General features: G+C 30.7%; 1 protein-coding gene across 1 annotated transcript in view; it reads right to left on the bottom strand.

Annotated features, from left to right (window-relative positions):
• LOC106682327 (discoidin domain-containing receptor 2) overlaps positions 1-14835 on the bottom strand; it is a gene marked incomplete at its 5' end in the record, with an annotated part of 358564 nt that overhangs the window by 21949 nt on the left and 321780 nt on the right. The window contains 4 exon segments of the mRNA XM_067051700.1: positions 3707-3892; positions 5654-5763; positions 5862-6011; positions 11530-11732. Of these exon segments, the coding sequence (XP_066907801.1) occupies positions 3707-3892; positions 5654-5763; positions 5862-6011; positions 11530-11732 (649 nt within the window).

Here is a 14835-nt window from a genome sequence, read left to right as displayed (position 1 = left end):
GTCAACTATCTCTCATAATTAATTATTACTCCCGTTATTCTGTAATTGATATTTCTATTTCATGTGGCTTTATTAAAATATAAATTAAGTTAAAATTAATGCTCTGTGACCAATAAAAAAAAATATTGTTCCTGGCGTAGATTCCTTAAGATACAGGAACAATATAATATTGAAATATCCTCAATATATTTTATATATTCGAATCTATTGGGGAACATTTCCTGTGGCGACGCGGATGCTATTCATGCCATCTTTTAATCATTTAACGCTATTTTTAAATTTTAATTATAGAAACCGCAAGTAATTATTGATGATACAAGTGAATTATGGAACCGATTGAGGAACTACCGCAACCGAATAAATTATTTAAATTTTACGACAGAATGGCTGCTACTGAATCGGTATTTGGCCTCCGTTTGGGCTTGGAACATTCCACAATTCTGGTATTCTGTTCGTGGCAATGGTGCATTGGCATTGTTCTCCTGGCATCGCCTGCACAAAGCGGTTAATTATTACAACCATTAACATCTGGGATAGAATTCCAGGTCAGCCCAGCGTCCGACTGCCTGAGGCTTAATTGGAAAAGTAAACAGGAACGTAAATCGCAACAAATTTTATGTCTAAAAAAAGGATTTCTGTGATGCTTTCGGCTTGGCACAAACGTCAAAGATAACTAGGCTTATTCTATCAATATTGAGAAAAACGCTGTAACTGATCTGAGAATGTTTTGGAGATAAAGTTAAAAGATTTATTATTAATAACAAATAGTACAAGAGCACAAGAGAAGAAAAAAGACACTTATTTCACCCAAATTTTTTATTAATTTAATGAAAAGTATGTATAATTACTAGTCCAAATTGATGAGTCTGTCAAGTATAGGTAGAGGGAATAAAAAATGGCGGCTGCTTCAAAACGTTAAAAATAATAATTTTTTTATTCGTAGCTCTATATCTTTACAAATACTAACGACAATAGAAAATCTAAGAGAGCACCATTAAAAGTAGCGTAAATTTTCTAAACTGTAAGCCCTAATAGAGCTATTTACGTTTAATAGTTCTCCAGATATCTCTTTTTAAAGTGCAACATTTCATAAAAATCCTGTACAGAACGTACTGAAAGATCAGTAGTTAGTGAATTTATTTTGAGAAGTCTATATCTCAAAAACTATGGGACAAACAGTCTATTAACACTCAAATTAAAGCTAGTTTAATGAGCTATAAAATAGTTTATGATGTTCATTTTCGTAGCCATAGTAGTTTTCATGAAATTTGTTAAAATAAATTAATTTATAGTTCAGACAAGTTTTCATTACCCTAATATATGTTCATATGTGAATATGATAAAAACTACTACACCTACGAAGATAAGTGTCATAAATGTACTGAAAGATACCTGTAGTTAGAAAATTTCTTTTGAGAAATCTATATCGCAGGAACAATGTGACGTATAGATTTCTGTTAGCAGTCTAAGTACGGCTATTTTAATGGGCTATGAAGTAGTTTTGGAAGTTTATATTCGTAGGAGTAGTAGTTGTCATAATATTTGCTAAAATAAATTGATTTATTGTTGTTTGGACTATAAAAGTATCTTTAATTTGAGTGCTAATAGACATCTATACGTCTCATAGTTCTTGAGATGTAGATTTCTCAAAATAAATTTACTAACTACTAATATTTCAGTACATTTTTATGAAATGTAGCTTTTTAAAAAGCTATATTTCGAGAACCATTGAACGTAAATAGCTCTATTATTAGGTCTAATATTTCAACAAATTTACTGAAATATTAAATAATGTTGTTAATGCTATTAAATAATGTTCTCTTAGGCTTTCTAGTGTTATTAATAATTTTAAAGATATAGAGCTCCGAATGAAAAATTAATTTTTTTATCGTTTTGAACAGCTGCCATTTTTTATTCCCCCTACCTATACTTGACAGTCTCTTCAATTCCGACTAGTAATGATGCATAGTTTCCACAAAGTAATAAAAAGTTAGGGTGAAATAACTGCCCTTTTTCCTTCCCGGCTCTTGTACTAAAATTATCCAATAAGTTTTTTTATTACACTATTTTATTATATGACTAATATGTCCGACGTTTCAGCTAATTATCAAGAGCAACCTTAATTTTAGTTTCACAGCCTCAACATTTGTTAATAAAAGTTTTCAGGCCTAATATATCCAAGTTAAATAAATCTTAAAAAAATAATAATACCGATATTTGTCAATGTAATATTTAAATATAAAATCTATTCTTAGCAAACATTGTACTTTACTATCATTACCTACCATATACAATATTATTTAATCTGTTTATTTCACTATAAGGAAGTAATGAAAATACTTTTTCATTTGACCAAACCTGGTTTTTTCTGGATTTTTAAAATTTAATTAACTGTCTATATTAAATTATTAAGTATATTATCTAAGAACAAAAAATATCAGTTTACTAAATAATTTTCTCAGACCAATATTTTATATTACATTCAACACATTTATTTTTCCTGTTTCACTCGCTTTTCATCCACCAAAAATAAATCCATTGTAATTCAGTCAGGTTTTTCTAGTTTGAAAAATTTCCTCTATCTAGACTTGTACATAATCCATCAATTACGAGATATCTTTGCCCGATTAAATTTATAATAAATATTAACAAATTTGAATTTACTCTTAGTGTAAAAAAGCTTACATTTTCTTAGTTAATGTCCACGAATATGTGGTTATAGCACTTTCACTACTGTTCTCCTCAGTTTTAATATCATCAGAAGTTCGAAATTTGGGCCTGATACTATACTTAGTTACTACTATAGTTCGTGTAGATAAATATTTCTGGCAACGACCGAAAAAGTGCGAACATCAAAAATGACAATTATATATTAAATTCGATTGATTAATTTCTCGAAATATTGAGAAGTGTTACCTAAAATCTATAATACCATAGCCGTTTTAGGTACAAACTAAATATTTTATTTTTTTTTCTTTTATATTCTATCCTTCATTAGCAGATGCGCTGTATTTACTTAAGTAATTTCTGCACCCAGTAAGAAGATCAAATAATCTGCATTGTCACCTGCACGGATACTTCTCTCCTTTCGGTAAGAATTGCAATAAATTTACAAGAACAATTTCCCTATTCAGGAACTAAATTAAAGCTAGCCTTAGTAAATGGATTAGAAAATACAATTTAATATAATATTACGTTATTTAATAAAATTTGCAATTGTTAACATTATAGATTCACGTTTTTGATTATTTATATTATGGATTCATGTTTTCAATTATTTACATTATGGATTCAATTTTTATCAAATTGATTTATATTGCATGGACGACTGGAATTCCCATTTTTAATTAATTTGTAATAAAACAAGTAAAGATCCTATATTATATTCCTTCAAGAATATATGCACTAGAAATTTAAAATGCACTAGAAAAAAACTTTAATACCAATAACAAAAATTTAAGTTTTACAGTCTGCTAAATTATATAATTCGAATATATGATAACTCTGCATTGTATCGTAAAAAACCAGTCTCTTTAATTGTGATTTAATACAGTTTAACACTATCATAGTTTAGCTAGTAGTATATTTATGAGAGAGATAAGAGAGAATTGATATTGTTCTAGAAATATTAATGTAGTTTAAAAATAGAGTATAGCAACTTGCCATCAAAGGATAAATAAAAGGGAACAAAAAATCAAAGGTTTACCTGAGGGCTGGATTCTCCTCGTCCGGAGAAGTAGACTGGAGTTGGAGAAACGTGGGCAGGTCGCCGAACTCACAGTATTCCTGGAGGAGGCAGAACGGTTCTTCCTGGGAACAGATTCCGACCACCCTGGCCACGTTTGGGTCTCGGAGTGTCGCCATCCATGAGCTCTCACGGACGAACTCTTTCCTGATGGGTAAATAAAGAAGTGGTTACTCATAAGTTTTATCCACTGATTCTTATCTTTAATAAATTTCTAACTATAGTTAACTTTAGAGTCGAACGTGATGAAATCCTACGATTTACAAGATGGATCTTCAATGTCTGTTTCCAAGGATGGGGGAGAAATACTGGTCAATACTATGAGGAAAATGCTTATATTGTAATAGGGGAAGAGGAGCTTTAAAGACTTTTACAATTCCGTGATTGAGTGAGTTCCTGTTTCTTAATAGGAGAGTATGAGCTCCTATTATATTACAAAACATTTACCCAATGTCATTGACTTAGGAAATGGCTGTTCTATTCTAATTATTATTATTATTATGGAACTAATATTTTCTGCCTTAAGCTATAAGAGGGATTCTTAATACATTATTTCATATCCATATGTTTCAATTCTGTCGGCCAGCTCCAAATCAGCCATAGATTTTTTTTGAGCTAGTATAAAGAACTCGAGACAAGAATATGCCAGACAAAGTACTGGAAATATTCCAGTAAACAGTTTTACTGATAATTATTGTGTTTGAAAAATTAACACAATAAATAGATTTGTAGAGAAACAAAGAAATATTTTGTACAAAATCTTAGTTGTCTTCCAAATTTTCCTAATTATATTCTTGTCCCAATCCGTTCAATTAGTCTGAGATGTAGTTATCTGTATCTCGGGATAAAGCAAAACTGGTTTTGTACCTCAGATGGAACAATGGATCACATTACTCAAAACTTTTTTTAAAAAAGAAATTCTCTTTTATCAACCCTCAAGACCTTCGATACCTCAAAGGAAGACTTTTGAAATAGGAACCCAAGCTAGCGTTTCAACAACTGGTGACTGGACTCGCTGACTACATATGAATAGATAAGAGTGACTATAGCCGTGGGATTAGTGGGATATTTGGTGGGCATGATGGGCATTGTGTGTCCGTCCGCGGATCCCAAGGGTATCGGGTGTACCTCACTCATGAAAGGGAACTTCACAATGGTCGTCTTCTAATGCGAATCTGATCTCCATATGCAAGTTGTATGTTGTCAAGTCCGGCTTTGTGCCTGTTCATCTATGATATCGCTGTTCAATCATTTGATTGAAGGGATTAACGAGGAAAGTTATCGAAATTCTGTCATCCGTAAAATATACGTTGTTTATATGCATGTTTAAAAAAATGAAGAGAACGAATTGTGCGCAATATATTGATAGTATATAAAAGGTACATCGACATCATTAACAACCGGAATGTTAGTAATAAATATTAAACTACGTTAAATAAAATAAAAATAATACCAGGTTTTTATTATAAAAACCTTCGTGTAATATAGGTTATTCATTTATAAAATGTTTTCCAAATGTAGTAAATTGCAAAACATGTTCTCCTGAAAATTGTTGAATCTGCCATTTTTAATAAACGATGACACAAAGTTTCTTTATAAAAATAATATTACATTTTTAATTTTTGTTCTTATATATGAAAGTAACATTGTGATTTTTATTATTTAGGATGATATTAAAGAACATCAGAAAGACTGCAATAAAGATTTAAAAAATTTTTGATTTTGGTATTTTTAAAATTATAGTTGGGCTATCAAAGATTACAAACGAAAATAATTAATTAATAAAATATAAAGAAAACTAAATTTAGAACATTTTTTTTAATACCTATTTTATATGTATTAATTTATTAACTTTGTTATAAGTACATTTTTAAAATTTAATTTAAATAGATATTAAAATTAACTTACTTTGTGCTTTCACTGCATCCCCTCCATACCGACTTAACAATTACTTGTTTTTTGTGATATGATGTCATTCCATTGTACTCTGGCACCCCTTCAGTCTCGCAGAGATGGATCTAGTTAGGATAAAATTATTGAATTTATTACAGCCAATTACATTATAAAAAAATAATGTTTGTGGGAAAGGATGAGATAATTTATTTTATGGACTCACCATCCCGAAAGCACCTTCACCCATCTTCTCGATGACCCTCAGCCTGTGACGGGACACCTCCAGGATGTTGGGTGGTTCTTCTGGGCTACCGTCAGGAAGCTTCAGGGGTGTGAACTTACCCGGTATCAGATGCTGCTCTCGCCTCTCCGTCTGTTAAAAAAATAATAGATTCCAGACTAATAGATAAGGGAAAGAAAAGTGATAGATTTAACTCTATTCGAGTAATACTTTTTAGTATGAAGAAAGATGATTCCGTGGGCGGTAAAGAAAGGAACTAAAATATCAGAAATAATATTTACTAGTAACCGACGTTTCGGACCATTTCGTATTGCTTCACCAGCGCTGAGTCAGGCTGAATGAAGAAGATATAGTACAAGAGCCGGGGGGAAAAAAATCGGTTATTTCACCCAAATTTTTAATTACTTCGATGAAAACTAAGTATAACTACTAGTCTAAATTAATGAGCCTGCCATGTATAGATAGGGGGAATAAAAAAAGGTGGCAGTTTTAAAACGTTAAAAATAATTAATTTTTCAATCGGAGCTCTATATCTTCAAACCTACCAGCAACACTAGAAAACCTAATAGAACATAATTTAAGTAAGAGTTAATTTGCTGAAATATGAGCCCTAATAGAGCTATTTATGTCTAATAGTTTCCAAGATACAGCTTTTTAAAAAGCAACATTTCATAAATAAAAGCAATGAAAAATCAGAAGTTAGTGAATTTATTTTGATAAATCTATATCTATAAAACCATAATACTTACAGATGTCTGCCAGCACTCAAATTAAAGCTAGTTTAATGTACTATGAAGTAGTTTTCAAGTTTTTTTTTGTTGGGGTTGTTTTTTTTTTTGTTTTTTGCCAAATTTTTTTCCCAAAAAAATAATTTATAGTAGTCCGGATAGGATTTTTGATATTTGGAAAAATGTATCTCAGGGACCATAATAGGTATATATGTCTGCCAGCATTCAAAATAAAGGTAATTCAACTTACTATAAAGTTGTTTATGGCATGTATTTTGGTAGGTGTAGTGGTTTTTATGATATTCGTATATGATGTTTTGTCCAAACAACTATAAATCAATTTATTCTATCTAATATCATAAAAACTACTACTCCTGCAAATATAGATATCATAAACAACTTTATAGCACGTTTAATTCGCATTAATTTGAGAGCTGGAAGACATGTGTAAGTATAATAGTTTTAGAGATATAGAATTATGAAAATTCACTAATTTCAGATTATTCATTGCATTTTTTTTTTAAAAAAAGCTATATCTCGGAAACTATTGAACTATAGCTCTATTAGGGCTCATATTTTAGCAAATTTACTCTACTTCGTTGGCAAAAATACTCCGGCTGAAAAATTAATTATTTGTAACGTTTTGAAACAGCGTCCATTTTTTATTCCCCTATCTATACTTGGCACACTCTTCAATTTTTAATGGTAATCATATATAGTTTTTATTAAATTACCAAAAATTAGGGTGAGATAACTGCCTTTTTTTCTTCCCTAATATGTGTATCAGAGCACCATAGTGATAATGAAACCGTAGTAAGGTTTGAATTCATGCATATTATTATGTATAAGAGTAAATAACGTCAAGGTAACCAAGCCAGAGAATATTCCTATAGAAGTCAATAATAACGAAGATAGAATAAAAGACTTTATAGTTTATTGGATATCATTCTGTTCGTAATCGTAATTCATCACGTACCACGTATATAGAATTCTTCGTTTGTCTATCAACCGTTTCCTCCCTTCTCATTTGCACAACTTTGTGTTGTCTGTTGCATCGCAATATGTCATACTATTCTATAAATTAAGGTTCTGTTTCTATTTGTTTCACATTTATAATTTGTTTCTCTTTAGACCCAATAGCTTTTGAGATACAATTTTCCAAATATTGGCTAATGTAAAGAACAGTAAGTAAAACATGTTGCTGCAAAAAATGCACAATATAGTAAGATGGTGTAAAAGCAATATTCTTATACCTGCAGAATTAATCATAAAATGTTATTCATATCAGTCGATGTCACAATTTTAGTAGGAAACAAACATAGGATCACTTTTTAGGTAGGATTGAATAACCGCATTTAACCAGGTAACTATATATGGTTTATAGTATTTATAATTATAAGTATTAATAATTTAAAAAAGTTTAGACGTTTTCAGAACTATCATTCATCGAAATTTCTTTATTTTGAACTTTTTGTTCAAAGTTTACTCAAAGTTTTAAAGACAGGCAAAAAACTCAAATATTCCATTAAAAAAAAAAAAGAATTAAAAGGAAAGACAACTTAACACAAAATTCCTGAAATAGCATCATCTCAATGTAAATTTTGCTTTGAAAATTAGTGAGTAAATTAGTTAAACACGAATGCTAATAACGAAAGTGGCTATTTGAAAATGTGTTTCTCTAAGAGTAAATCTGATTGGGGACTTAGGCAAAAGGTTCGTTAAATTACATCGGTGGAATTAAAGAGTCCTCAACTATCTCAAGTTGCCGAGACTTTGTTCAATTTTATCTCTCTCCGTCATTAAGTGTTAAGTCGGCCGAGATAACTATCTTCATCAAGGAACTCTTTGACCCAGTTATCGCGAGGCCTCGGCTCAACAATTCTCTCTATCATAAGGATATCGTCGATGTGTTCTTGATTTCCATTCATGTCGAAGGTATTGAGAATCAAAGGAGCGTAGTTTAAATATTCAAATTTATATTATATCAGAAAAAAATAAAAAGAGAGTATCACGTATACAGTCTTAAACTATAGGTAACCACTCTAATCAGGACAATCCCGCTTAATCCAACTTTCACACTACATTAAATAAAATTTAATTTATGCTAAGAAAGTATAAATGATAGATGATAAAAAAATATTGATTTCATACAAATAGTTCTATACGTTTTTCCACGCACCTTTAGAGGTTTATTTTTATTCAACGTTATCTTCAAGGAATTTATCAGTAAGACACTAGAATTTTTAAAACCTGAAGATTTGCAATGGTATATTATATACATTTAACAGTATTTTTTGTAACTATCCATTACGTTTGTCCAAATGGGAGAGCAAAGAAGGGCTTTTTATCTCATTTTATTGATAGGATCGTCCATGAATCGCGAATTGCATATGTAGTTGGAATTTAAACAGAAAAAAATGTGGATGGCCATTACTGACCTTGTAAGAAAAAATGAATGAACAAGAAAAATAAGTAGTTATTTATTTGTTAAATCGATTATAGAAGTTGATAAACATTGTTGATTATGATAGTTTAAGTTGATTTTTAACGTTGAATATTTCTAATCTTCTGCTAATGATAAGAATAATTTATGATAAAGTAAAAGTTATGATAAGTATTTAATGATGATTTATAATATAAAAATCTATGAAGTTCATTAAAACCATCTGATTAATTCTCCAGATTTAGGAGAATTAATCAGATGGTTTTAATGAACTTTATAGTTTTGTTAATATTTCCCTCATTTCATATCCATGATCCCTCTGTATCGTTAAGTTCATAAGTTAAAATATGCAAAGATTTTAAAGTTATTTGAATCCAGCTGAATGAATGATTTTTTTTTTGTCAGTAACTTATATTTTACATCGACATAAACAGGATGAAAAAGTCTTTTATGTCTATGGAATTTCTAAATTTATTTTCAAATATTCCATATTAAATAGTGTTAGTAGCACGTAGTTCAGATTAGTGATACTGCTTTTAATAAAGACTTTATATTGTAACTTCACTACACAAGGAGAACCAAGGAGGCAATTATGGCGTGTTTAGTGGAAGTAACCTTCAAGTAGTAATTTGGAAGTAAGAGAGGTTTGGAATTACTGGTAATAAGATTGAGAAACATTTCTCGACTTCAGGGTTTCAAAAGTATAAGAACTGTCAAGGACTACATTGAAATACAATTTAAATACCTAAGGGAATTAAAATATTCGTTGCGCCATGAAACGCCTAGGAATTCCCCAACTATGAAGCCAGAATTACAGTCAGTTTTATGAGGCGTAAAAAGCGCCCTAGAACAGGCAGTAAAAGGCAGACTTAATTTTGGCGCGGTTATACCACTTTAACCCAGAAAATAAAAAACTCTCTAACTCAAATTCCCACTGTTTACTGCTCGGTCCAATCACCCGCTTCTGTTAAATGCCTCCTAAAAGATGGTGCATTCCGCGTACATTGCCGAATTCCAATGCCAAAGCAGTCGCTGATTTTAACAATAAGATTCGAGTTTTTTTCTAAAAATGTATTAGGGACTGGGTACCTCATTGGTAAGGCACTGTGCTACTTATTTCGAGGATCCGGGTTCGCATCTGACTGGCAGATTTTATGTTTCACAGTAGCCGTGAGTCAGCCCTGTGGGTATTAATGAACTATAAGCAAATGTTTGGAGGAACTAAAAAAAATTGTTAAAAAAAGGAATAGAGTTGAACATTTATCAGTTGATGCTTATAAATTTGAAAATAAATATAATGGCTAAGTAACTGGTAAGTAATTCATCGACATCAGTAGTTAAATATCTTAATAACAACAGTGTGACAACTGCATACTTTGCATAGAGACTTACTTATAAGACAAGCTATGAGATGGATTATTTCAGAAATAAAGAAAATTTTAGCTGTCCAATATGCTATCTGTAATTGTACTATATACCAAATCTATGGATGGATAACAACGATTTCATGAGAACATCTCGAGACTGATTTTATTATTATTATTATTGTTAAATACGACTGCGAACACTTGTTTTGTATGTGTATGCATCCTTCTCATAAGAACTGCATGACTGTTGTTTTAAAATCAGAATTTTACCAAGTGAAGTGTGGATCAACTTTCATAGTACTTATTGCTTATCTTATCGGTTGTGCTCACTTGTTTGATGCATTACGAAAAATTAAGCATTTTAGGTCAATCTAGAATCACAAAAACATCTAAAAAAAAATTTTCAAATGATAAAAGTCTTTGAGACAGGGTCATTATGTTATTTCAAGCTCCATCCAAACAAGATGTGGTATTTGTGAATAAGAAACCAGTGAAAAGCACAAAAACAAATACGCCAAAACGTGAGTTTTGAATTTTTAACCATTTCGATTACATCATTGTGTTTTAGCACAATCGGGTTTGTCATTAAATTCTTTTATTGCTTGCCTAAATATTAGTAAATTTACCTATACCATTACAGTACCACTGCCACAATTTTGGGGCAGGGGATTATACCCAATTTTGAGTTGAAAATTTGGAAATAATAATACAGTAATAAAGCATTGTACTGAATTTCTTTTAAAAATAATGATTTTTAAAAAGTTACTGGATTACATAATTGCCTACGAATAACAAACCACTAAATATATTAGAAGAAATTCAATGGAAGGATTTGATGCAAAACGGAGGTAACTTCATTCTATTGCTGTTGGGATTTATAAACACTATCTTAAGCTCTAAAAAAAAACCTCATAATTAAAAGTAAGCAACACCAATATTTTTACCTAACTTAAAATTTGAATTTTTAAAAGTTTTTTTTATTCCAAAAAAGTGGAAAAATTGGAGCTCCCTCCTTTTTGCAGCAAACCTTTCAATTCACTGAGGCACACGCAAGTTTTTAAGAATTTAAGTAATTACACTAAAATTATTAATTCTTAAGTAAAATAACCAACCTTGACTATGTCTGTTGCAGCGTAGTAGTTCTCCAAGGGTTGCGGTTTGCCAAGGGTAGAGTTGAAGTTTGTCGAGATCTCGTAGGGCGGTGGCCTGGAGGCGGGTGGAGGAGGCGGCGTCAGGTTGTACAGCGAAGGCGAGGAAAACTTGACCTCTTCTTGGAAGTTGTTCACGCTGGTGAAGTCCAAGGACCGGCACAGTCCTGCAACAAGAGAGTGGATTAAAATCTTTTACGTAGATTTCATTGAGGTATCAAAACAAAAAAAATAAAATCGCAAGTGTTCAATCTTCATCAGGATATATTAGAGTGAAACGAAAGGATTATTTGAATCATCATTTGGAAAAGATGGTCGGAGCTGTAATAAACAAAAAAAAAAAATGAAACTTATTAAATTTTATTTGTGCCGATATTAAAGCCTAAATTTCATGACTACATCAGGGTTGAATATTTGTTAATGTTCCGCTGCGCGTGTATTTTTCGCGGTGTTGATTCGAAAGACAAATCAATATAGAGTTAACTCCAATGAAGGCCTGAAATTTAGGCCGAACTTGGCCACAAAAAAAATTTAAGTCTCATATATTTGTGTTTTTTATTACCCCCTTGGACTGACCACATTGAATCAATCTTCAATCATTAGCAGATTATGAATCATTAGCATCGTTTCACTAATTGTGATATAAATTAAATTAATAATAAAAATAAAATAAAAATTATTCATCATACTAAGAAATCTCTAGAGTTGGTTCTATCCAGTCAATAGTTGTACTAAATTCAGGAGACCCGAAATTAGAATAATTAAATTATCATGTGTTCATGTATTTATTTATTTCTCTATGATTGTAGTAATGGTCATCTGTAATGGTTTTAATAGATTATTTTCTAATTATTATTGGTTGATACAATTTATTCTTACTTTCCTGTCTCGTCCCACATATTCTATGATAATAGTTTTCTTTATTTATTTTTTTTTACCCCGTGGAACAGATCCGCTACCTTGGACTACTTCTGGAAAAACAACTAACTTGGAATCCTCACACAAAACTGAAAAGACAGGAAACTGCACCTCGATTTTGACTATTACTGCACTAACTGGCCAAACGGTCTAAACTTCCAATTCATTACAAAAGACTGATCTACACGACTGTAATATGGCCAGTCTGGACACACGGAGGCTTTGGGGCTCCACTAAACCTATGAATTCCTCTCGTATCCAATCCTTACAATCTAAAATCCTTCGTAAAATCCTCAATGCTCCTTACTTTGCCACAAATAAATTCATACATAAAAACCTTAACGTTCCATATGTAACCGATCTAGCCTGAATCAGATATCATTCCTTCCATTATAAACTCCCTAACCACCAAAACCCACTAGTTTCTAAATTGTTTCCTCTTCCATTCCTAACAATCCTCCGAAGCGCCTGAAAAGATGGCCTCGAGATCTGCGAATGTAAAACGTCATTAGTGCTACTAGTGGGTAGTTTCTCTACACACCTGTATCACTCCATTTTGATATTACATCAAATTTACTTAATGTGTTTGTATGTAAATAGCAATAAATAAATATATACTAATATCGAGAGCGATCTTCAAAAATAATTTCATATATCGGTTGTAAAACTAGGAGTCGGCGTGGATTGCAGGTTTTATATAACTTATAATAATACCAATTCAGTTTGTTATTAGTAATTTTTTTACTTTATTAATAGACTGCTGTATATTAATAATAATCCTGTCAGTAAACGCTTCCAAGGTAAGATAAAGCCATTTGTATGGTTAAAGGCGGTGGTGAAGTTATGCAAGATTGCCAAAAATTAATTTTGATGTCCTAATTGTGAGATCTTAACGTCATCATACATCGACCAACACTCGTTATGAAGAAATTTTTTAAAGGTAAGTTAAAAAGGCTTTTTCTGAAGGGTATTAGTGGCGGGCCTACGCTGATTCCTGGTTTTACCTAATTTCATATTACATACACATATATATGTTTATTCGTACTTAATTCAGATTTATTTCCTAACTGTATAAACAAGAAGTGAATGAATAAGCAGTTGGATTGGCCGTAGAGAGCCAGGGGCGGAGAAGTTATGTTATGAATGAGTAGATTGACCGGGGATTTGGAGGGTCCCTTCTGGCTCCGGTCCGTCCTTTCCCTCGGCTAAGTCATTTTATTATTTATTTATATCCGAATAAAGGTCACTACTAAAAAAACTCACGGAATATTCCGGACTACGAGTTATTTTGCTAAAATAGATTGCTAGTCGGAATTTTGGCATTAACTCAACAGTTTGACCGATATAATCATTTCTGTTGGTTAGGAACGCGATTTCTATTTTGTATTTAGTAGATTTATGTATAATTTAATAATTATTAGTAATATTTTTAATAAGCCAATTTTTTTGAAGTAAACAACAAGAAAAAATAAGAGGCATTAAATGTTCATGACTTAAGCAGCTAATAAATTTCGTTAAATCATAGATTTACAACAAAATTTGTAATATAAATACAAAATAAAATAAATGCAAAATCATACTTAGAACGGCTACTTAACTATTATATATTTCTAATAAATTTCGAATAATAATATACGTTTAGATTAATGATTTATTATAATGATTGTTTGAGAGTGGTTTATTTCATTATTAACACACAATTTTGATCTAAATATACACTCAACTTTTATTTTTAGAAATTCTCCAACCTTTTAATGTTGTTCAAAATAAACATGATTTTGATTTTGAAAATGTCAAGGTCATTCATAAAGAAAACAATAATTTTAACAGAAAAATATTAGAACCTATTTACATATCAGAAAATATAAATTATACCGTAAAGTTCAAATCAGATTCTAAAGGATTACACCACCATTATTCTGAAATTTTAAGTAAAATACATATGTAATTATTAGAAAAAAGTTGGTAAAAAAATAAATGTTCAAATCCTTGAATTGTACTGATGTATATATTATATATACACATATAAAAGCATGTATAGGTGAGTGCAGATGTAAAAAAATAAAAAAGAGGGGGGTATATGAATGTAAAAAAAATTCAGTAATTATGGATTTAAGAAATGATAAGTTGATTAAATTGTATTAATTGAAAAAAAAACTATTTTTAATGATAAGGTTATAACAGAGTCCTAACCTCTTGAATGTAAGTTCTGTTACAAATGATGTTTGTAAGTGGAAAGAGAAGATTATTCATGTGAGGATTTCTGAAAATAAAAGTTGAGAGTATATTTGGATCAAAATTGTGTGTGTTATTAATGAAATATGCGATTAATTATCGTGTATAATTTTCAGC

Source organism: Halyomorpha halys, unplaced genomic scaffold, assembly GCF_000696795.3.
Source record: "Halyomorpha halys isolate HHAL.00 unplaced genomic scaffold, Hhal_1.1 Scaffold406.1, whole genome shotgun sequence".
NCBI classification, from domain to species: domain Eukaryota; kingdom Metazoa; phylum Arthropoda; class Insecta; order Hemiptera; family Pentatomidae; genus Halyomorpha; species Halyomorpha halys.
This window is presented reverse-complemented; position numbering and strand designations above follow the sequence as displayed.